Here is a 22,544-nt window from a genome sequence, read left to right as displayed (position 1 = left end):
GGTGGTGGAGCGGCTGCGCCGACGGTAGCGTCAATTTTTGGCAGAGGAGGACTGAGCGGGAGCTCGTCAGCGTCAGGCGGCGGTCGAGGCAACGGAATGGATCGATGCCGGTCGGGGAGGCGCGGGGCTCGACAAAAGGCACCATCAGGTTCACCTCCACAGCTCGGGGAACCGGGGCAGAGCGGCGGCGTAGAGCAGCGGTCACCGGAGGAGATCGAGACGGCGACGGTGACGGCTTGGAGAAATAGATCGGCGGGGGAGGCTTGGGGCGGGCGGCGAAGCAGCGCGCGGAAGCGGGGTGGGGCGGCGGCGCAGCAGCTCGAGGAAGAGGGGGGGAGCGGTGGTGCAGAGCAGCGACGGCGTCGGGGAGATGAAGAAGGGATGAAATTTCCTGGCGGTTGGTTCGCGCCATGTTGCTTGGAAGGATAGGGCAGCCCTGTCATGTGATGCAAATATACATCACTTGCCTCAGTTTTTTGGGGCATGCCCTAAAATTATAGGGCACATGATAGCTATACATTATCTGTTGGAGAGGCTTTTTTGGTTGTTCGTGCTCTAAAAAATGGTTTTTTGGGCACAAGCCCTATTTTACATCATCTGTTGGAGATACTCTTAGGGCGTGTACAATGAGGCGACGTCAGTCTTTTTTTTAACGATGCCACGTAGGATAATTGCTGATGTGGAAGAGAGAAATCAAAAATCTTCCCAAATAGGAGTATCCTCTATATCTAAGTAGAAACAATCCACTACCTGATTTTCGTGACTTCTCGTGAAGCCACGTCACCTTTTATTCTGCCGCATCGTTGCAGCCAGCATTCCCTCGAAAAATGGCTTCGCGACACGTTCCAGTCTTAGATAGCGCCCACGGAGTCCGGCCCAAGGCCCAAGTTTGCAGCCCACCAGAAAAACTGCCTACACCAACCCTCGGAGAAAATCCTGAAGCCCATGTTCTCCGCTCCCCTACTGCCCATCTTCTGTGCCCCGTCTCCACCGGCCCTCGAGCGATTCGCGCCGCCTGCCTTCCCTCCGAGGCGAGTGCGCGTCCGTTACCTGCCAAGGGAGACCCGTCTCCTGCTCCCACCATGTGCGCCGCTTCCCCTGCCCTTTCTGTTCCGATTTCTTGATGGAATAATCAATAGAGGAAATATGATCAAATTAGGAAACACAGCAGGGATGCACCGTTCTCTTTTTTTTTTTAGGGTAAACAGTAGATCGATCTACCGCCAATATATTAAACAAAATGAAACAAACTGTACAGGAAAAGAAAGAGAATTACAAAAAACTATCTAACCAGTCTTTAAGGCCTACATGGGACTTTCTTTTAGCTCTATGGAATACCAAATTCATCTCCTCAATGAAAATTCTTCTGCATCTATAAAGTGATGGCTGAACCCTGTTGAAAATGCAATCATTCCTGACCTGTGAGATGCTCCAGCAAGCAGCAGTGATAATTTCAAATGCAAATGGGACAGCCAACCGGTCTCTGAGATTTTTGATGTTGTGATGCACATTATTAGCAGGGGCGAAGCGAGGACATAAGTAGTTCCAGCTAGGCCTGGTTATGGTGCGGGCTGAAACGGGGATAATGGTGCGGATCTTCAGACGGGCTTGTTTGGTGCGGGTTCAAATGGACGGAAATATAAACGGGCTGGACTGGGCTGGTATCGGTACAAACGCGGTTTGGACCGGTGCGGTCTGGTTTCACCCACCAGCGCCTCCAGCCCTCCACCCCCGACTGGTTGCCACTCTCCTCCAGATCCACCGCCCCCACCTCGCGCCCTCCGGCCACCACTCCCACCACGGCACCACCCTGCTCCCTCAGGCCGACGCGGCGACGCCCATCTCGTCGCCTCTCCCACGAAGATCCGGCAGCACGGAGCCAGCTCCTCTTCCGATCCAAGATCCCCCGCCGAGCTGCTCACCCACGCCGTCTCCCTTCCACGCAGATCCGGCTGCCTACACGGCGGACCTTTAGCATTTCTTCCTCCGGTTCCTTCCGTGCGTGGATCCCGCAACAGCCCCTCAGCAACTTCCCTACGCGGATCCGGTGGCCACACCTTCTACGAACTCGTCTCCTTCGTAGAATTGTCAGTGATTCCTGCCGTCTCCTTCCCCATGATAAGCCGGCCGAGACTCCAACATCATCTTCCTACGGAGATCTGGTAACCACTCCAAACTGCAACAACTATTATACTCAGAGTTTACCTGCAAAAACTACTACATACTCAGAGTTGTCCTAGTTAGTGATGATGATCTTGTAATAATAGACAAGCTGTTCTGCGCCCTTTGAAATTATAATTAGTACATAGCCTTCGCAATTGCAAGACTGAGCTCCACAAAGCTGATCTTGTAATAATTACAAGTTCAGTTAACACTCCCTTGTTATGTGTTTTGAGATTAAGATGTCAAAGCTCCATAAAGAAGTTAATTTTGTGAATAATAAAGGACCGGGAGCTGTCATGGAAACTGTTGTCATGGTTGGCGTGCTAATTCAGGGCACGTGTCCTAGTTTTAGTCACAGTGTGCATTTTAATTTTTACATTCTTTCCCAATCTTACTGTGAGAACTTGTGCACTAAGCTCTGAAGTTTGTTAGCTTTGCCATTGTCAAAGATTGAATCAATAGGCTTACTACCTTTCCAGCTAGTCTAGGCGGCAGCTTGCTTGCACATGGCCTTGACCTGGTTAACCACTAACAGCTGGGTGTTTCCCATTTGTTTTTAGTGTGTTCTTCTCAGATTTATATGATTAGGGGGAAATTGAAATTCTCAGATATCATAGTCTCTTGTATATATCAGCAAGAAGGTCAATTTTTCTGTTCACCTAAGATAACTACTTAAATTAGTGTCCATACATATATTCATGGATTAATTAAAAACTACTCCGTACAAAGCATACCTTTAACCTGAGGACTGCACTTGGTAACCCATTCTTGATAGCATATAACTGATAATTGTTTCTCTGTAATAGACTAATTGTTTCTCTGCTAGTTCTTATTACACTTGATTTGTCAGGGGATTAGTATGCACACAGCTTGCCTAGTTTCTTTTGCCTCTTGATGATTTGTTTAGCTCCTCGAAATTCAGAAAAAAGGAAAAACAGTCTGATCACTGGTTAGCTTTCTTGGGCCAGTTCTTCTTGTAGGTTGGTATTTGCTTTCTTCATCTCCTCAAGTTCTTCCCCATAAGGAACGTCAAATTTATCTTGTGGCAAAAGCTGAGCTTTTAATGAATTTGTTATATGTTTATATTGCAGGATTGCATGCTGCAACCTCACAAGTTTAAAGGAGTCAAGCGTTTATGAGCTTATGTGTTCAGGCCTTTGTTTGGAGTACGGAGCTGATCTGAAGAATTTTCTATCTTTGTTCAGAGATAAAATGTTTTGTTCAGAGATCAATTTTAAATCATGTTATTACTTGAATATATTATTTATCTGGTATATTATGTTCAGAGATAAATTTTAAATCCTATCATTTCTGGAATTGATGGATGTAGCAGTCTGTTTTAGACTGCAGTCAGGTGGGTTCGTTCATGACCGGCAAAATACGTGTGTAAACTGATACATGTATCTTAGTCATCTCCAAGCAATACGTGTGTCAAGCAGGACATTAAGCATCCACGGTTGAATCCGTGGGGTTCAAACCACGTATTCCATATGGTTTGGTGCGGGTGTGGGTGGAAAATTTAAATGGTCTGGTGCGGTCTGGATTCTCGGATGAGATTTGTGGCTGAGGTTGGACTGGTTAATACGGGTAGTATTTGTTGGTGTAGGTTGGATTTGGTGCGGGTCCTGCACCGTTACCGGGCCTAGTTCCAGCAGGCAATTGCAAATGGGCAATGAAAGAAATGATCTCGAGTCTTCATATCATGCCCCTGGCATAGGACACAATTATAAGATGGAAGATGGAAATTTCTCCTCAGGAGCATCCCTCTGTTGATAAGACGATCGATGAGCTAGGAGGAGCCAGCAGAAGATTTCCAGAGCCATTTGAAAGAATCAGTAACCTCACTCAGTTCTGTAACTGAAGCTTTTGTGTAACCATACCCACGATCGAGAATCCAAGGAGACAAATTGGACTCAATGATCCTGCAACAAAATCTTTTGGCATCCCTCCCCTTCCCATCCTATAAATACACCCAACATCTGCTGGAGTCTATCCATCTCCGAGCTGGAATGCCGTAGAAGTTCTGAAACCATGCATGGCTTCTAACAGGATCTCCCTCAAGCTGCTGGTGGACACCAAATCGAAGAATATGCTGTCCGCTTAGGCGGGCAAGGAGTTCGTGTTCAACCTGCAGGAGCTCTCCGTCGGCAACGTGGCAAAGCTCATCTCCTCCGGAGCCATGCACGGAAGCATCGGCAGGGTGTACGGGACAACTGCTGGCCTCATGGGCTTCTCCACGAAACCAACCTCCGGGTGAAGAAGCAAGGGAGTTGGGGCTTTCTCCAATTGCGCGCTGCCTCCAGCACATGGACAGATGAAGGGCTTTGATCGCAGTTTTGCTTTTCCCTCTACACATGCGCACGTGCAGTTTTATGAGTGCAATTGTGCAGCACCGCCGGTGGTCACGCGTGCTTAGAAGGCAGAAACTCTTTTGCATCTCCGTTCCCAAACATTTCATCCTCCAGAAAATTTTATTTTCAGTTTGCACAGTTTCCTTTCTGATTTTATCAATTGCAGCCTTTACCCTTTATTGTTGTCGACCAAACAAGAATACTCACACGTTTTTAAACTACTGCTCTTGAGTTTCGATTCAGATTGGCGTATTCATGAGCAAACAATATAATGTCTCGGTTTTAATCTCTCCCAAGAATTCTGATCTTCTACCTATACATTATTGTGATTTCTTTCTATTATTTGTTGCAGGCATTAGTAAAATCTGGTGGCTAGAACCAATACATCCATTGCTAATCTGCCTTATCTAAGAACTCAAGTAGGTTAGGTCAAGGCTCATCACATGATGCCTGTTGGCTCAGCTTCTCTTGAGTCTTGACATTGCTGGCACAACAAACTGCACTTGACTTTTCTTGTAAATGGAGTGGGAACTTATTCAAACGTTCATGATGTCATTTTAGGTATGCCATTTGGAGCTATGTATGGACACAATTTTGTCTTTTTGAAATATATCAATTCTTTAAAGGTAAGCTATTTGACTGATTAATATCCATATATCATTTGTGGTAATTATGATGGCATACTTTCCTTTGTTTCAGGCTGTTAGTGACAATTGATAGTTGATGTCTTTGTTTTCATAGCAGGCAAGGAATGACTCCAATTCCAGCGGCAACAAGCGGGGTGCAATCTAGTTTTACTTTTTTTTTTATAAAGGGTAATATTATTAATATCAAGAAGATATCAAGTACACACAGCCTCTGCAACAACACAATGTCAAGAACAACCGAGACATCGAGGATGCACACAACCAAAAAAAAAGGAAAAAAAAGAAAACGAAAGGCCGAAGCGAACAACGACATGCAACCCCAACTACAACCACCACCAATGCATCTCCTGGACTATGGGAGGCTCAATATAGCCATGGCTCCTGGCATTTGCAGTGTCGAACACGAACGAAGAACCCAAATCTATCAAGCATGTCTTTCCGAGAACCACTCGGCAACGATCATATCCGTGCACGAGATCCACAGGACACATGCGAGTGATTGGGATATTTGAAGTTCGAAGGTCCGTCCACCAAGCCAAATAAAAACCGAGTCGAAGAAACTATATGAACATCCGAAGAACAGACCAGGAGAAGAAGCCACTGTTGCAAAACACAAACACGCCAAGAGAAACACGTACAGGGAACAAAGGATCAGGAAAGTCCAATCCTATCCATGGCGCACGTGTCGGAGGGTTGATGAACGTCAGCACAATCCAAACTTGTACGTCTTTGCGCGACCAACCATGCCTGCAGCAATTACCAGGCCATCCCAAAAGCGCTCGGATCAGGCCGTCCGCCGTAACCACACACACCGGATCTGGCAAGCCCGTGGCAGATTCGGAGCTTCCAATCCACCGCGACCGGACACGTCCAAGGCAGTGGTCGGTGGCCGCCTAACGGACAGGGAGCGTGTGCGTGGGGCCGAACGTCGCCGCCTTCTTCGCAGCCATCTAGTTTTACTGGAGAAGACGTCAGACTCTATGAAGTAACCGCGGACGTACCGTTAGATCAGCCGCCGGTCGTCCGTCCGACGTCCGATGTGGCACGTCGTTTCCAACCCGACACCAACCACGAGACCTCTGGCGTTTTCCTTGTTTGGAATGGAATTGTGATCTAAATCTACTTGGGGACAGGACAAGGACAACCTGCCAAGCTGCTAGCTGCGGTTTGTGGTAGCTTTTTAATTGAAGGTCCCTGTTGATCCGAAATTGTAACCGGCCGGTAAAGTGACCATCAGTGTTCTAGTAGTATATATTTTCCAAAAGAAAAAAGAAAGAAATTTGAGGTTGCTTGTTGTCTGAATTTCTTTCTTTCCACAAATTCCATGGCTCCATCAGAACACGTTAGCATCGAAGGTTAAGTAATGCTCCTCCGTTCTCTAATATATAAAAGACATTTTGGGGGGCTATTTTGCCAAAACATCTTATATTTTCTCCGTCTAACAAAAGATGCTTCAAGTTTGTCAAAATTTAGATGTATTTAGATATGACTTAGTGTATAGATGCATTCAAATTTAAGTCAAAGTGAGACATGGCAGGTACTCCTACTTGGAAGCAAGTTGATTAGTCTAATCCAATAATTAGAACGACTTGACTCAAAATCAGTAGTCAATCTAACCATAACCATAAGGCTGAGGAGAGGAGCATCCATTCAACATAACTCCATCCGTCCTTAAAATTTAAGATGTATTGCTCATTCTTGTCCTAAGTTAAAAACAAAGTAAATTTCACAGAGCCATGATTATTGGGGCTTTTCTCACGGAATCGCAACTTTTGCTAATTTGTCTGAAAAACTATAAATTAGCAAAAGTCGTGGCTCGATTTGAAAGGGGCTAGTTTTGTCAATTGAGTAGAGCAAGGGGCTAGAAGAGCAAAAAAATTCATTGGTTTCCCGTCTCTCGTAGAGGAATCATATGGACAAAAACACCACACCCCAAACTCATCATAAGAATATCTGTTTTTGGCTCGAGCCTTTCGCTTTCTTCATGCAGATGGTTAGCCCAATAACTACGGTGTTACCACAGTAGAAGCCTCTCCTACTATTTTCGGTCAAAAAAAATACGGCGTTGTCACATGATAATGAATTGTTTATTCCAGTTGCGTAGATGGGCTAGCTTGATAGTTTTTTGACCTGACAAAATAGTTTTGCAGACTTCCCTTAGTCAACACTTTACCTCTAATGGGCCAATTGCATATAGTACGACAACCAGCGATCTGTGCAGGTCAACGGCTAATGGACAACCTGTTCACATTCTTGAGATGCAGATCAGCTTGCGTTAGGTGCTCCGTATTGACAAATTAGTTTTCATCTCTTTTCTGTTCCTTGTTGTTAGCAAAGAGTTCTTTTGCGGTACTTGCTGTTTAGGTTTCTCACTCTCGGGTTTTTCATGGTAGATCCAAAAACCATGTCTGGTTTCTCTTTTTTGGTCGTAGTTCATACAAACTAGTCTTATTTACTGCACGGTTTCCTGGTGAGCCAGAAAACCAGAAGAGATAGAACTTTGTTTTGTTTTGCTGGTTACTTTTTCCGAACCTGAGTCCGAAGACTCTATCCATTAATTTAGAAGAATGGAGTTGCTCAGTTAATTAACAGGAAACTCGACAAAATGTAACAAACGTCGAAATCACGCGCGCCATCATGAAACATGACCGCAACAAAGACCACACATTGGCCGATCTAGCCACCCACACTCACTCAACGCACGCAGCCGAAAGAAAGATAACAGTCGAGGTTACACGCAGAAGTCATCGTCATCACGCATGAGTTATGTTGTCGAACATGTCACACCAGACTCATCTAAAGATAATACTCCTTATCACAAATTGACGATCGTTGCTGGCCATGACTGATATTCCAACAAACGAGCTCAGCATCTTCTGGGCAAGAGATGCACAGAGTCCACCCCGAAAAAAAAACACATAGACCGAAGACATCAGTAGCAGTCTTGTATGAGACGCTAGTTTATTTCGTGTAACATGGCGGAGACGTACATTTTGAAGGAGACTTCTTGCCAAAATGCCATGTCCTGTTGTTTATGGCTCTATGTTTGCTGTCCAGGTCAGGGCAGTTAGCATGTGTCTCGGGCCGGCCTTTAAACAGTTGTTGCAAGTTTGTCCTGCTGACGAACAAGTGCATGTGCCGATGGTGCGCGCGGCTACATATTATGTTTAAGCGAGCTTGAATTGAGGCCATGTCTTCCATCGATTAGTAGAAGTTAGTTGGAATTTGAGGGCAAATGGAGATCGTCCCTGACAACACACCAGATGATGACAAGAGCCAAAACGAGAGGAGATATATGAGAGAGGTCGCTGGACGCATCCTGCTACTGTCGACGTTGGTGGCAACGGTGACGTACACTGCCGGGTTCAACCCCCCGGGGGGTGTCTGGCAGGACAACGCCGGTCACCTCCCCGGAGATCCAATCATCAGGTCCACCCAGTACGTGCGGTACCAGGTGTTCTTCTACTGCAACGCCACAGCATTCGCATCGTCGCTCACAGTCTTCATCCTCCTGCTACTCGGAGAGTTCGTCCGCCGCCTAAAAAATCTCAACGGTCGTCCGGTAAATATCCTAGGTACGTAGGAGTATTCACCTATCCGAAAGTGTTAGCAAAATTTCTAGACCTCCATCCAAGCTAAGTCGAATATTTGAAATTCAGGGTATTACAAGATCATTGTCATCCCGCTAGTGCTGGTCATGCTAGTAGGCCTGTTCAGCCTCATCGGGGCCTACGCCGCCGGAACTTTCCGGGACACCTTCACAGCCGTCTACACTTGGTTGCTCGTGGCCGCCGTCTTCATCTACATCGCCATTAACAGGGTGCGGCGGCCCTTGCCAGACTGCGACTATCGTGACCTCCAAGTCCTAAAAGGTATGCACCTCCGCAGTGTGCTGATGTTGCTCGCGACCTTCGCGCTGAGCGTCACCTACGTGGGCGGGCTAAGCACTCCGGGGGGGTTCTGGGATAGCACGGAGGGTGGCCACCGCCCAGGAGACACCATTCTCAAGGGCGCACGCCTGACCGTGTTCTTCGTCTGCAACACCACGGCATTCGTGGCGTCGCTACTCATCGTCTTGGTCCTTGTCGTCACCAAGATTCGCCGGACAATGGCTACCTTTGGGGCCAGCGTCGTCATGCTCTTTGGCCTCCTAGGCTCATATTTGGCTGGAAGTTCCCGGGGGACACACACAACCGTATACTTGACGTGCCTGATAGTTGCGATTCTGGCATTCCAGGTTGTTGTTGTCAGGATTATCAAAGTTTATATGAGGCGCTGGCCATGGAATCCTGTCCTCCACACTCAAGATGCTAGGTAATCCTGTCGTTATTGATCAATCTATAATCTCCTTGTGCGGAAACATTAATTGAGCCAAAAATGATTCCAGTACAGTACTCTCTGCAATTTGCGATTGAACAAACATTGCTTCTCTGCAATTCATAGGTATGAAGAGGATGGCAGGGAGGAGCGGGCTTCTTCAAATTTTGTTCAGCTCCTCTCCACCCTCGCGTTGACCATCACTTACCAGGCGGGGTTGGATCCGCCCGGTGGCCTTTGGCAGGACAACGGAGACGGCCACAAAGCCGGCGACCCGATACTCCGAACGACCAACAATAGGCGGTATAACGCTTTCTTCTACTGCAACTCCGTAGCCTTCGCAGCCTCCCTGGTTTGTATCATCCTTGTCCAAATAAGGCCTCTGCTCAAGCACCGCGCGTTGGAGCAGGCCATGATACTGGATCTGCTTGGCCTTGTGGGTGCATATGCCATCGGGAGCTGCCGGGATGAAACATCCACCGTTTACGCCATGGGTATCGGCGGTGCCGCTCTGGTCTATGTGGTCATCCATGTTGTCCTGCTGGACAAGGCCAACGATCACCACTGCAGAAAGGAGGAGGATGCCCGTCTGTTGGACAGGATGGGCTATGGTTTGTTCATCTTCGCGATTTTGGTCGCCACCATCACATACCAAGCCGGGTTGACCCCTCCGGGCGGCTTCCTGCTCAAGGACGATGAGTCCGGGCACCATGCGGGCGATCCGGTTCTTTTGTACAATTATCCACGCCGCTACAGAGTCTTCTTCTACTGCAACTCGGCATCCTTTATGACATCCATTGCCCTCATCATACTGCTTGTCAACCACAACATATACCGTCCTGCCATTCGAACTCATGCGCTGTCTGTCTGCACCGCGGTGACCTTCTTTTGTCTCCTTTCCGCCTTTGCTGCCGGGACAACCCAGCATTTGAAAACATCCATCTACATCTTGGTTTTGCTGGCCTTGGTCGTAGTTGTTGCAGTCATACTGCTCCTAGCATTTTTCCTGAGGTCACTAATGTATCGCGTGCCAGCACTACAAATTGCACTGGCGAGGTTGGCAGACGATGCAACACCGGCACCGGCACCAGCACTAGAAATGGCACCTTATGAGGAAGCACAGGACGAAAGGAAAATGCAAGCAAAACGTCTGTACCACATGACGCTCGGGATCCTTGTGGCGAGTGTCACCTACCAGGCCGGTCTGGATCCTCCGGGCGGATCATGGCAGCGTAGCACTGACGGACATGACGCTGGCGATCCGGTAATGCATGACAACAGGAGGCAACGTTACCTCACCTTCTTCTACAGCAACTCCATCTCCTTCCTGTCGTCGGTTTTTCTCATGGTACTCCTGTTGCTAACATGGATGACCAAAATACCGATCAAATCATGGTACTCCATGGTGATGCAGACGATGATAGTGATGAATTTTCTTGGACTTCTAGGGGCCTATGCAGCTGGTTCCGGCAGGGAGGGGAAGACGGCTGTGTATGTTGTTGCAATAGTTTTATCCGTGCTGGTTTATTTTACGATCCATGTAATTGTATCACTCCTTCGGCGAAAGGGACCTGGGGATGTATCCATGCCCACAGATATGGCAGCGCAAGAACAGAAGCCTAGCTAGGAGCCTAGGACGCACCGGTACACTTCTGGGACCGTGTTCTGCTAATCTTTGTTGTGCCTAATAAAGTGGCTTGTATCCCTATAGGCTATAGCAGTCGGCGGTGTAGATGGACGGGGTAGGCACCCACTCGGTCAGCAGGAAATTTCCCATGCCCCCAGTGCATGGCGGAGCCAGAAAAATAGATCATTGGGGTTCGTCCTGTTAAATCTTTGGGGTTCAAGTATGGTTTAATTGAATTTAACTAAATTCATTGGGTTCATTCGCTAAAGTAATCTACTACCTCCTACATGTATGTATCTAGAAACTTTTTAAAAATAGATACTTTCAATTTTGGTCAAATTTGAGACACGAATTATCGCGCTTACGCGGCCCCGGCACCCGACGGCCAGGACGTAGCTCGTGTCCTGCGCCGGGCGGCTCGGCACGCCGCGCGCCACAGGTGCGCCTGCAGCGCCTGAAGGGAGGAGATTGTTGTGTGTTGCAGTGCCCGTGGTGGACATCTCGGCGTTGGCCTGTGCCTTGAGCTTCTTCACGCTCGCGGCGGAGAAGTCGAAGCAGCATTCCTTGATCCGGTGCACCGGGGGCTCGATGACGTGCCGCTGGAGCGCGCGGAGTGGCAAAGGGATCGGCACGGGGCTCGTGTCCACGAACCATCTCCCGTGCTGCACCGGCTTCCTGGAGGACATCCTTTCTGCATTACTCTCGTCTCTGCTGATCTCCGACCAGGCGTTGAAGAGCTCCCAGAAGACCGTGCCATCGCCGACGGAGTGGTTCATGGACATGGCGACGAAGACGCCGTCGGCGAGCTCAGTGACCTGCGCCGACAGCACGGGGAGCGACGGATCCATGGCCGCGTCCACGTTAAGTACCCCCTTCAAGTTCAACGGGAAAAACTCAGGGACGGCCTCATGCGTGTACCGCGAGCCGACGATGTCGGCCACGGCCACGCCGGGCGCCGCCGCGTGGACGAGCTCGGCGCCTTCGCCCGTGCAGCGAAGAGGGACGGTGACCGTCCCGTCGCCGTGGGCCTCGACGGCGAGCCGGCCCGCGAAGTGGTAGTACAGGCCCAGGGCTCGGGACAGGGACGACGCCAGCGTGTCCACTAGGCGCTCGCCGTCATCGCCCTTGGGCTTGGGCAGGAGGAGCCCCTTGTGGATGTAGCCTAGAGTCAGCGGGTAGAGGTCCCACGGCGTCAGGTGGATGTCCTCCTCCGATGGCGGCACCGGCAGGTCGCCGTTAGTCCGCGGCCGGACCATGCGCCGGGATAAGATCCGGACGGCGGCGCCGGCTGCCATGCTGCTCATCGGTCTCATTCTCCTTACTGCTTGGAGAGCTTCTAACTTCTGACCTTTATAGGCTATTTTGCTAGGTCGTTGAGCAATCTCGATCTTAGTTCACATTTATTTTATTTGAACAACGAAATTGGTGTTGTACCTCTTTGAGTCCATGTCTAGTCTAAAAACAAACTTCCAGGAAAATGAGGTGCTAATGTTCACGACTGATTGAGAGAAAAAACAACACTGTACACTGATCAATTTGACCGACTGGGACATGTATGGCCAGTTAAATACATAGGAACCGTCAGTTAGCCCAAACAGGCTACGTACGTGCGGCTCACTACTAGAGGAAAAACTGATGAAAAAGACTAGATGGGTGCAAAAGTGGGACCTTATGTTTAGGAGGAAGAGTTACTTTGATCAATTTTTGCTTAACTAGTTCTACTCTGTGTACCACAAGTCAATGCACATGATACCCGAAACAACTTAGGAAGAAAATAGACAAAATTGGGAGAAGATTCCTGTAGGAGGAGTTATAAGAAAAAGAAATACCACTTAGTTAAATGGAAACTCGTAAACCTAGACAAAAATGAGTTTTCGGTGTCAAAAATCTAACCCTGTTCAGTATGAGTTTGTTGTACAAATGGTGGTACAAACTAGAAGTTGAGGATGCTCCTTGGCATGGGGAGGTCCACAATATCAAACACATAGCTTCAGATTCTGCTACCTGGAGTGATCTGCTACATCTTAAACTGCTATACGTGCTGGGAGGTACATTCTGATTGGGAATGAAAAGAAGAACAGGTTTCTGAGGAGATACTTGGTGTAGGGTGTAGTATCAGGGAACTTGCCGATAGACACTGAAATCTGTCTTGCGTATCAAACGGTTGAATTTGTTGTCCTTGCTGCAACTGTAATACCCGGAGCAAAGAGCCAGAAGATTGAAGCTGGCTTGTGGTTTAACACTCATGAAACAACCACAATTACAACATTTGCAAAGGAAGTTTTTAATTTACACTGTGTTTTTAATTTACATCGTTTTCGATGCCCCTTGGGGTTAGATCCCAGCCGCTCATTCCACGGACTGAAGCTCCAGATCGACCATAGGACCCTGCATCAGCAGCACTTGGTTTCCGACCAGCTGCTCGAAGCTGATGGGCTCCGTGTACCTTCCTGCCCCCACGCCGTCGAACATAGCAGCAACGGCTCTTTTGTAGGCAGCCTGCGTTCCGTGCACCTTGTCCCAAAACACATAGCGGTCACGGTCAGCGCAGAGGTTCGATCTCGCCGAACAATCGTCCTCCGCATTGAGCCTTCCTCCTCCGCAGCACGCGCTCGCAACCTCCTCCAATCCTGATCAGACAATCCAATACTTCGTAGGTAAGAATGAAATTTTGACCCTTGGCCGCATCGAGATACGTACAAAGCACAAGGTCTTAATTATTACCGTCCAGCTGTGGGTTGTTGATCATGTCGTAGAAGATGTTGTAGATGCTGGCGATTGAGTATATGAGGTCCGGCATGGCGGCTGCTGCAGCGTTGGCCATCTCGGCCCGGAGCAGGGTGTTGAACCCCCGTGCTAGAGAGTTTGCGGGGGCGTCGCACACACCGTCACTGCTCCAAGTCCTGGTGCTCGGCACGCACCCTACGGGTAGCACGTCAAGAATCCCTAACCTTCGTGCTCCCAGCTTGTACAACGCCTGCACTTGAAATTGTCGTCCAAATTGTGTTTGATTTGTTAACTAAATTATCTCATCTTGAAGCCGAAACTCCAACATAGCCCACCCTGGAACCGGCCTGAATATGCCAGTCTCCGCGTGTTCACTAAGATTTTTCAGGTAATGGTACTGACCAAGATGTTCCCCAGTCACAAGAATTCTATATACCTTGATGTGCTTGATGTAAGTGGAGACCATGGAGGCGATATAGGCCGGTGCCTCGGCTATGGTTACCCTCCCTTCGGTGAAGGCCGCGAAGTCATTGCCGCCGGTGCTAACAAGGAAGAGCGAACGGGAGAGCAAACGGTTCGCCATATCGTTGCCCAGCTTGCCACTGTCGATCATGCTTGCCTTGGTGTTCACGAATAGCTGGACCTGTTCTTGAAGGGTGATTGTCCCGTTTCCCTGCATTAATATGTAGGCCAAATGCCACAGTTGATTAATTAGAAGCTAGCTAACCAAGCTTAATCCACGTTTCTTAACTAGTACCACACACCCTCTCTGTTTTCATGAGAAAATTTCACTAGTTTTGATAGCTAATGTATATATGTAGCAAATAAAAGGTAAGAAATTCACCTCTGTGACATACATTTGCATCTCATATATAGATCCACATAGTTCAAAGTACTGAACAGAAAATTGGTCCCTCAACTATTGGTTAAGTTTAATTTTGGTGCACAAGTTGAAAAATTGAACAAAACTGACCCTTATAACTGAAAATAATGAAGATATCTTGTCCCTGAACCCAGTCAAACAGTATGACTGATGACATGGCAGCAGTTTCGCCCACGTGGCGGCCCAACCATAAAAAATAGGAAAATTTGGATTGTTCGGACACAATGGAAAATAGTGTTTTTGACTTTGCTTGAATTCCTTGTTTTTACAATAGCAATTCCAAAATATTTAGGTTATCTAGTTTTTATATATTGCTCTCTCCTAAAAAAAATTATTCCAAATTTACCGGCTTCTTGCAACTTTTGTGTCTTCGTTATAAAATTGTGCAATACTCAAAAAATGAAAAAAAAACATAAAATAAACTTATGGATGTAGAAGACACTATGACAAGATAATGTCCACAGTTCCTTCAAAATAAAAGTGGAATATCAGTATAGTGAAGTTTGCATGATACACTTAGTCACGAATCATATTGTGGGAGAAAAAGCTGGCTGGAAGGAAACAAAATGCACCTTACTGTCAAGAAAAAGGATATCATGATTGAATGCATTAACTAGCTAGGTAGAGCGGTATATTTGTGCTATCCGCAAAGCAAAACAATAAATGTACTACGTACATTGCTAGATAAATATATGGATACATACAGTGATGTTGAGGATGCCCGATCCACCAGAAGCATAGTTGGCACCGACTTGTCCTCTCAAGAGGTTGAGGCTTGTTTGCGGTGTCAACGAGAGGTAAGCTGGCGGACTCATGTTGAAGCCCATGCGTTGTGCTATGATGTACATGTTAAAAAAGCAAGTAAGGTCTAAAAATTCCTGTAGTTATACACAATCTATTTTGCTTATGTACCACACATCTCCCTCAAATTCCAAAATTGCTACTCTTCTCATTATATACACCTAGGATTTTATTTTCCAGATTCATGAAAGTGTGACTTTAGAATTTACGGAAACACGGTTTTTTTTATGATGGACAGTATGATCATTTGTCCTGTCAAGCTCATTGATCCTAGTCAGAGTTGAATATTGACCATATGTCATCACTTTGCAAGGGTACCGTAGTAATAATCTTCTCTGTAGACTTGCAGTGGCACATTGACGACTGTCCCCAAAATGGTCAAAATCCATTGCAACCGGCAGCCAGAGATTGTGAGACTTGTAAGCTAAATTAAATCTCAATCTCAGAGACCTCTCATGCTATATTTCTGCTACTGCCAAGTGCGGCAACAGAGCCGTAATCTGAAGCACTTGATTTCCGATTTGAGATGACATTACCAAGCAAAGCAAGCAAGCAAGCGAACAGATCGATACACATACCGACGATGTCGGCGAGGTTGTATCCATTGGTGAACCGGCCGCCGGTGCTCCGCCCGCCGGGGGGCAGGTCGAGGCCGCAGGGGAAGGCCGCCCTGGGCGCCGGCGGCGACAGGAAGGCGTTGTTGCCGACGTCGACGAGCGAGTCGCCGAACACGTACACCGCGGGGACTCCGGGCGCCGAGGAGCAGACCAATAGTGCGGCGGAGGCGGCCACGGCCAGCAGCAGAGCAGCCGCCGCGCAGCGCCTCGTCATCTCATCTCATCGGGTGTCGGCAGAGATCGATAGACCGGTGCTCCAGCACTGGCCAGCCGGCTCACTCTCTGTATAGATAGTGAGCCTGGGAGTGAGAGCGAGGCCATGTATTAATGCGGGTTGTTGACTGGTGATTGTCCTCTCTGCAACGACCAGATCAACAGACAATGATTTGACCAGTAAATATTAAGTATTCCACCCGTCCCATATTACTCGGAGGGAGTAATTTTAATAGGACACGAATGGTCCCGTGACTTCATCCTAAAAAAGATGCCTCATGGGCCTAATTCAGAAAAAGAAAAATGGCTTAACAAGATTTTTTTTTAATAAAAAAATGGTGTTTTGTAAGATGGCAATGGAAGGTACTATGTTATTTTGTCGAATGAAAATAGAAAATGCATTTGGACAATGTACAAAGAAATGTCTGGCTTTTGTAAAATTTATCCTTGGTGAAAGAAATGTTTGGAAGGTATATTTCTTTGTACAGACGGAACCAAACAAATGAAATGTTCAAATTTACTGTTCTGGGTCGTTGCAAGGTAATTTAGTTTCTCATAATCTTCAGGTAACTCAACCAATCTGTGCTGAGGAGCAGGCCATGTCTTTAAGTTGCTTGACTATTGTTAGTCGCTCGTCCTTGTCCCTTGGAAAGGTGCCTCCTATCGGAGGAGGCAGCACGGCCATTGCATCGCACTGCGCACACGGCAATTGATCATCAATGAGAAGAACCGTCTTCAAGTTCAGAGCTCGATCCATCACGGCACTTATAAATGAGAAATGGTGATCGAGACCAGGCCTAAAGCCAACAAACTGAAGTTCTTTCAGCTGCCATTTATTATAGCTCTTGAATTTAGGGATCTCCCATGAAGGTTTCACTTTTTGAGCAGGATGATATAAAATTACTCCATCCATAGCCTCTACACATGGATGTTCGAACATCTGTATGAAACATCAGACTTGATTACACAGAGTGTAGTAGTAGAATCCCAAACATACTTAAAACTATTTGTCATAACATGAGAGCCTATTCTAAGTACTATCATGAGATGAAATCAAGCCATGGACAGCACTGCTAACTTGTTCATAGGAGTATATGTTAAACTAAGAAATTGAAAAGGAGAAAAAGTACCTCGACATCAAATATCTCAACAGTTGGAGCAGCTTCAAGGAGATTTATTGTCCATAGCAGGTCAAATTCGACGTAGATGCCATTAATGGATAGCTTCCTTAGCTTGTTGAATGCAGAGCAGAGTTGTTTCCCCTCTGGTTGTATCCAAAGCTGATAAGCAGATAAGCAAGAAGAGCATATGATGAAATGGTATGTGAATGTATAGAGGGAAAAAATCATGTGCTCAACAGGCTATTCCTTAGCTAATAAACAAGGTGCTTCCTGGCATTTGCATACAAGAAAATAATTTGATCAAATTTGAAACAGCCAATACTAGTACAGTACTTACTCCTAATTCTGATTTAACTTTGTTATGTTAAAATTCCAACAGTAAGGTAACTATCTATTAAAATCGGAAACATATTACACTGCATGAAAATAGTAACATTACCCTTTCTCCTTGGAAGTTTAAGGTCAGAGTATGCAAGTTGGGAGTGCCACGGAAAACCTCGCTTAAACTGAAATCATGTGGTAAAGCATGTATGAGGCACAATTCCTCAAGAGCTGGAACGGAACCAAGAAGCAAAGGGGCCTCATAACGCCAGCCATTCCAAAAGAGCCGCTCTAGTTTTGGAAGGCAGAGGACCTCGACTCTCAGGAAGAGGTTATGGCTGATTTCCAAAACTCTCAATTGTGAATCTGGTGCATTTGTTTGCCATACCGAACGGTCCCCAGCGTCACAATTGTTTATGCTTAAATGCTGCAGTTGCCTACAAATGTCAAATAGAGAATGATGTATACCCCCTTCAACAAAGCGAATACAAGATATACGAAGCGTCGAGAGGCAGCGAAACACACTAGGATATGTCTTGAAGAACCGATCCACTTTCCGAGCCTGCTCTCGCATATACTTATGTCTCCAATGTTCAGGCTCGTTATCATCAATGATGGCAAGGTCCAATTCATTTACAATCATATCGTTGATGGCGTCATTAAGTAACTTCCCGATATCACACGAATAACTGACAGTCATGTAGAGCTTAAGGGATAGTTTTAGAATAGAGCGTTCACTGCGGCGGTTGCCCAACAAACTTCTGACGGCTTTGGTTAAAGAAGCCATTGCTTGATCCATGTGTTGTGCCTCAACAGGATTTGGGCACGGAGTTGGCAGAAACTCTTTTACATCGAAGTTGAGCTCAGGGAGCAACAAAGGCAAATTTCTCCAACGTTTTGATACAAGACTAGTCTTTTGCTACTGTGGCAAGGTCGAGTCTCTCCAGGATACACAATAGTGTCATCGGTCAACAAAGTGAGACGGTCTTCATCCTCTGCTTTCTGTGACAGAAACTGATGATCCATTTATGCCGTTAGTGAAGAAGATTGTGAAGGACTAATATTTTTGTCGGTAAGAAAAAGAAAGATGCAAACAACCGGTGATAGTTAAATTTTTGACTGCTCATGTCTATAAATATAATATCTAGACTAAATACTTACTCCCTCCGTTTCTAGACTTGCACTAAAACAGCGACAAATATTTAGAAACGGAGGGAGTAATAATTATAGGATGACTATGTCTAGAAAAGACTCTGTACATTTTTTTGGTGGATTGTATAATTAACTTGCAAAAGAAATTAGAAATCAAACATGTGTTGAACTAGATCGAGAAGGGAAAGTAAGCTTACGTAGCGGGGATCATCATTCGGCTCCATGGAAATATTACTCGACTCCGTGGGAAATAGTCCGGTGAACCTCGAAAACAAGCACGCACTGCCTTATATTTATTCAAGGAGGAGCGCCTGCCTGGACTTGGAAACAAAGAGGAAGCTAGATCCGACCCGGACTAGACAATTATTCCGAGATGAAGTCGTACAAACACATGAAAATCTCCCCCCTGCCCCCCAAAAGAAGAAAAGTTATGGGAAATCAGCCCCGTGTCCGTTCTCTTAGTTGCAAATAAAGGGATCCTGGAAATCAGAACCTAACCGACGGAGCAAAGAAAACCAACGGATGTTCTGTGCTCGCCTGGGCACCTAAGCGGCAGGCGACTAGGCGAGACAGCGACGTAAACGCACGTGTTTTGCATTAGGGGTAATAACACCGGAGGCCTCCGGTGTTATTACCTCCTTGCATTATGTATTGGTAGTTTTTTAGCGATTTTGGGTGGCTTTTATAAAGTCTATGTGAGAACCTTTGGTTGATGAATGTATTATGGCCCAGGACACACTACGGCATGTTGCCGGACTGGCAATGCATCGCAATATTGGCGGGAAATAAGACCGTTGCGGGAAAGATTTTGTTTTCAACCCGAATTTTTTTTCTTGACACTGTTGTTGCTACTACCACCGCCAAGGGATGGCCACAACGTCGAATGATGAACCATCAAATCTAGAACCAACGATCTGAAAGACGAAAATACCACGGGCTTTTCCGATCGATGTTGCTTGGTCATGATAGTCGCACCATGACGAGAACAAAGTCATGAGACTTCATTCCCCGTGACGTTGTTTAAATCGTCGAAACTTCGTCTCTAACAACACATAAAACTTAACATAATGAAATATTGAACTACATGTGGATTACGAATCCCGAACACCCCGCCTCGTCGCTAGAACGTTCAGCGGACACAAGAAAAACCATTGGAAGGAGCGCTTTTTTCCTGCGTAGCAAGTTCACAATTATTCATAACCTTATAGCTATAGTTTGAACAAAAAAAATAGTTTGAAGGGACGGATAATCCCGCTAGTTAGCTAGGAAATAGAATTATGCCATATCATCGCATATTAGCATTGCAATTTCACCATATCGTATATACCTAGATTCGAGCATAGCCCGGGCCAAGCCGAGTTTCAGGACAGCCTTCACAAAGCCCAACCCTGGGCTCTCCCATGCCCAGGCCTAGCCATGGTGTGTTCTCCTGCGACTTTTCAAAACATGCAAGGTTCGTCTAGCTTGTGCAAAGATGATTCTGCAATTTCATCACTGAATGATTAGAAGAATATCCGAAGATGTTGGATCCAGTGGTGTTGATTTTGAAGGAACATGCATGATGATGAAACTTTTAGATTTATCGTGAATCTTCGCTATTTTGTTCATATCAATTTTGTGAACCTAAACATAAAACTACTCCATCTGTCCCAAAATAAGTGAAGTGGATTTGTATAAGAATAAATACAAAGCCATGTCACTTTATACAAAGCCATGTCACTTATTTTGGGACGGAGGGAGTAGATCAAAAGAAAAGTGAGGAATCTATCGGAATCAAATTAGACATGTGTGTTTATGCAGCCTTTTGTCTACCGAGCCGACAGGCGGCAGTGGGTTTTCCATTAGCAAGTCAAACTCACTTAGGGTGTGTACAATGAGTTGAGTCACCCTTTTCTTAGCAATGCCACATATGATAAAATTTGACGTGGAGGAGAGAGAAATGAAAAAAAGGCCCAAACCTTCTCTTAATTAAGATATGATCTCTTCACAAGAATGATAAGGCAAATTTTCCATCGTAGATTTCACCTCTTTTTTAGCATTTTTATTTAGTTAATTTTATTCATCTAAACATTGATTCTAAGATATAACACTAAGAGATAACCCATTGTACAACATGTTTTGTTGTCTTTTCTAATTGACGTGGCACACCTAGGATAATGCAGTCTTATCAACGATTGTACATGCCCTAAGAGCATCTCCAATGACATCCCCCAAAGCTATCCCAAATGTCTTATTTCGGCGATATGGACATTTTGTCCCCAAAATCATCTCCCAATGAGACATCCTCTATACGGTCAAAATGTCATGTTTGTCCGGACATTGTCCGGTGCTCTCTTTTGTCCGCACCAACCCCACAACAAGAGATGGGAAAAGGAGAAGAAAAAACGAAAAGAAGAGGAGAAATGATAAAGAGAAGGAAAAGCTAATTTGGGAGAGAAATTCGAGGAGGTGGGGGGGGTGGTGGTTGGGTGATAAGGGCGGACATATGTCCACTTGCTCCCCCAAATGACAAAAAAAAGGGAAATTTTGGGGTAAAATTTGGGGATCCACTGGATTTGCTCTTACGTGGTAAAGCAAGAATATGGCCGGTTCAAAATAAAAAAAAATCAACCAGATCCAGATCATGATGTTTCATGCCGCATGCATATTTCTTTTTCTAAAGGAGAAAAAAAATCATCAACCAATGTTAACGTGACGTGACATAATTAAACAATTAGAAAATAAAATAAACATAAGATCGTGTGATTGCTTAAGCGACCTGGTCTGGTCGACAAAACATCGTATGCTGCACCTGCAATCATGCAGCTTACATTATCTCAGCTTAGATATTGTCCAACTCCAAGTAAGTAGTGTACTGAGATCAATGAGCAACATGGAAGCTAGCAATGCCGTGTTATGAACCCTGATGAAGACCCTGAAGATGTACTGACAGTTGAGGGCTCGTCAGTCGCCACTCCAGAGGATATTGATAAAGAGGGGTTGGCTTCGGTTGATGGGCTGGAACTTAAGGTCAGCCCAGGTGGTCGGCCCAAGCGCAGCCGTGTTCCATCCAGGAGATACGCAGGACCTGAATGGACAAAGTAGGGGTACAAAAGGAAGACAGGGAGATCGGAGAGAGGCATCAAAGTACTGACGAACGAAGAGCACTTTCCCCATCCTTATTCTCTCCTCATCTCAAATCTGTATCTCTATATCCTCATCTCCTGTTGGATTTTGAAACTTGTATCTGATATTCTGTGAGTTGTATACGAATCGAGAGTAGATCTATATCGTGGTTCCTATCAAGTGGTACTCAGAGCTGTTCCGATCTCGGTGGGTGCGCAATAATCTCTTGATTGATCTGTAAATCTCGGCGAACGCGCAAAACACTACGGTGTACCCCAGTTGAGTTGATCAATTCGGAGCGCGTGGGCTCGAACGAGATGGTGGGAATCATGGGGGAAAACCTCACCATGAAGCAGTTGTTCGATTTTATGATGGAGGCGGAGAAGAAGCGAGAGGCGGCGACAGTGGTGCTGAACACCAAACTTGATGAAATCCAAGGAGCTCAGGCAGATCTGATGGAGTCCTGGAAACCCAAGGTGGACAAAGCACTCACGGATCT

At 46.2% G+C, this 22,544-nt stretch overlaps 3 protein-coding genes, 1 long non-coding RNA gene and 1 pseudogene across 4 annotated transcripts; 2 read left to right on the top strand and 3 right to left on the bottom strand.

The window, feature by feature from the left end:
• The first annotated feature begins 3,839 nt into the window (after positions 1-3,839).
• Positions 3,840-5,460, top strand: LOC112268773. The gene is made up of 2 exons (XR_002960225.1): positions 3,840-5,140; positions 5,259-5,460. It is a non-coding gene; the product is annotated as an uncharacterized LOC112268773 (long non-coding RNA).
• A 2,842-nt stretch (positions 5,461-8,302) lies between these two features.
• On the top strand, positions 8,303-11,186 carry LOC100846255. Its single transcript, XM_014902249.2, has 3 exons — positions 8,303-8,736; positions 8,821-9,475; positions 9,605-11,186. The coding sequence occupies exons 1-3, from the start codon at positions 8,397-8,399 to the stop codon at positions 11,103-11,105; spliced, it is 2,496 nt and encodes an 831-aa protein (XP_014757735.1). The 5' UTR covers positions 8,303-8,396; the 3' UTR covers positions 11,106-11,186.
• A 149-nt stretch (positions 11,187-11,335) lies between these two features.
• Positions 11,336-12,849, bottom strand: LOC100845951 (annotated as a pseudogene).
• A 405-nt stretch (positions 12,850-13,254) lies between these two features.
• LOC100845646 (GDSL esterase/lipase APG) lies at positions 13,255-16,434 on the bottom strand. Its single transcript, XM_010238842.3, has 5 exons — positions 16,095-16,434; positions 15,420-15,550; positions 14,269-14,505; positions 13,830-14,082; positions 13,255-13,735 (listed from the first exon to the last, which is right to left on the bottom strand). The coding sequence occupies exons 1-5, from the start codon at positions 16,345-16,347 to the stop codon at positions 13,455-13,457; spliced, it is 1,155 nt and encodes a 384-aa protein (XP_010237144.1). The 5' UTR covers positions 16,348-16,434; the 3' UTR covers positions 13,255-13,454.
• LOC112272423 lies at positions 16,335-18,575 on the bottom strand. The gene is made up of 5 exons (XM_024463146.1): positions 18,334-18,575; positions 17,907-18,225; positions 17,477-17,626; positions 16,923-17,286; positions 16,335-16,490 (listed from the first exon to the last, which is right to left on the bottom strand). Exons 1-5 carry the CDS (start codon positions 18,573-18,575, stop codon positions 16,354-16,356), a joined length of 1,212 nt encoding a protein of 403 aa, XP_024318914.1. The 3' UTR covers positions 16,335-16,353.
• Between the last annotated feature and the right edge of the window lie 3,969 nt (positions 18,576-22,544).

This window comes from Brachypodium distachyon, chromosome 4 (genome assembly GCF_000005505.3).
Source record: "Brachypodium distachyon strain Bd21 chromosome 4, Brachypodium_distachyon_v3.0, whole genome shotgun sequence".
NCBI classification, from domain to species: domain Eukaryota; kingdom Viridiplantae; phylum Streptophyta; class Magnoliopsida; order Poales; family Poaceae; genus Brachypodium; species Brachypodium distachyon.
Note: the sequence above shows the minus strand (reverse complement) of the source record. Positions and strands in the feature narration are given on the sequence as shown.

Excerpts from the sequence above, each read along its gene's own strand:
- LOC100846255 (XM_014902249.2), top strand. The coding sequence starts at position 8,397 with ATGGAGATCGTCCCTGACAACACACCAGATGATGACAAGAGCCAAAAC. Across the intron at positions 8,737-8,820 it reads TCGTCCGGTAAATATCCTAG|GGTATTACAAGATCATTGTC; the intron begins GTACGTAGGAGT and ends TTTGAAATTCAG. Across the intron at positions 9,476-9,604 it reads CTCCACACTCAAGATGCTAG|GTATGAAGAGGATGGCAGGG; the intron begins GTAATCCTGTCG and ends TGCAATTCATAG.
- LOC100845646 (XM_010238842.3), bottom strand. The coding sequence starts at position 16,347 with ATGACGAGGCGCTGCGCGGCGGCTGCTCTGCTGCTGGCCGTGGCCGCC. Across the intron at positions 15,551-16,094 it reads CAACCTCGCCGACATCGTCG|CACAACGCATGGGCTTCAAC; the intron begins GTATGTGTATCG and ends TGTACATCATAG. Across the intron at positions 13,736-13,829 it reads CAACAACCCACAGCTGGACG|GATTGGAGGAGGTTGCGAGC; the intron begins GTAATAATTAAG and ends TTGTCTGATCAG.
- LOC112272423 (XM_024463146.1), bottom strand. The coding sequence starts at position 18,575 with ATGGCTTCTTTAACCAAAGCCGTCAGAAGTTTGTTGGGCAACCGCCGC. Across the intron at positions 18,226-18,333 it reads CAGGCTCGGAAAGTGGATCG|GCAACTGCAGCATTTAAGCA; the intron begins GTTCTTCAAGAC and ends TGACATTTGTAG. Across the intron at positions 17,287-17,476 it reads TTGAGATATTTGATGTCGAG|ATGTTCGAACATCCATGTGT; the intron begins GTACTTTTTCTC and ends TGTTTCATACAG.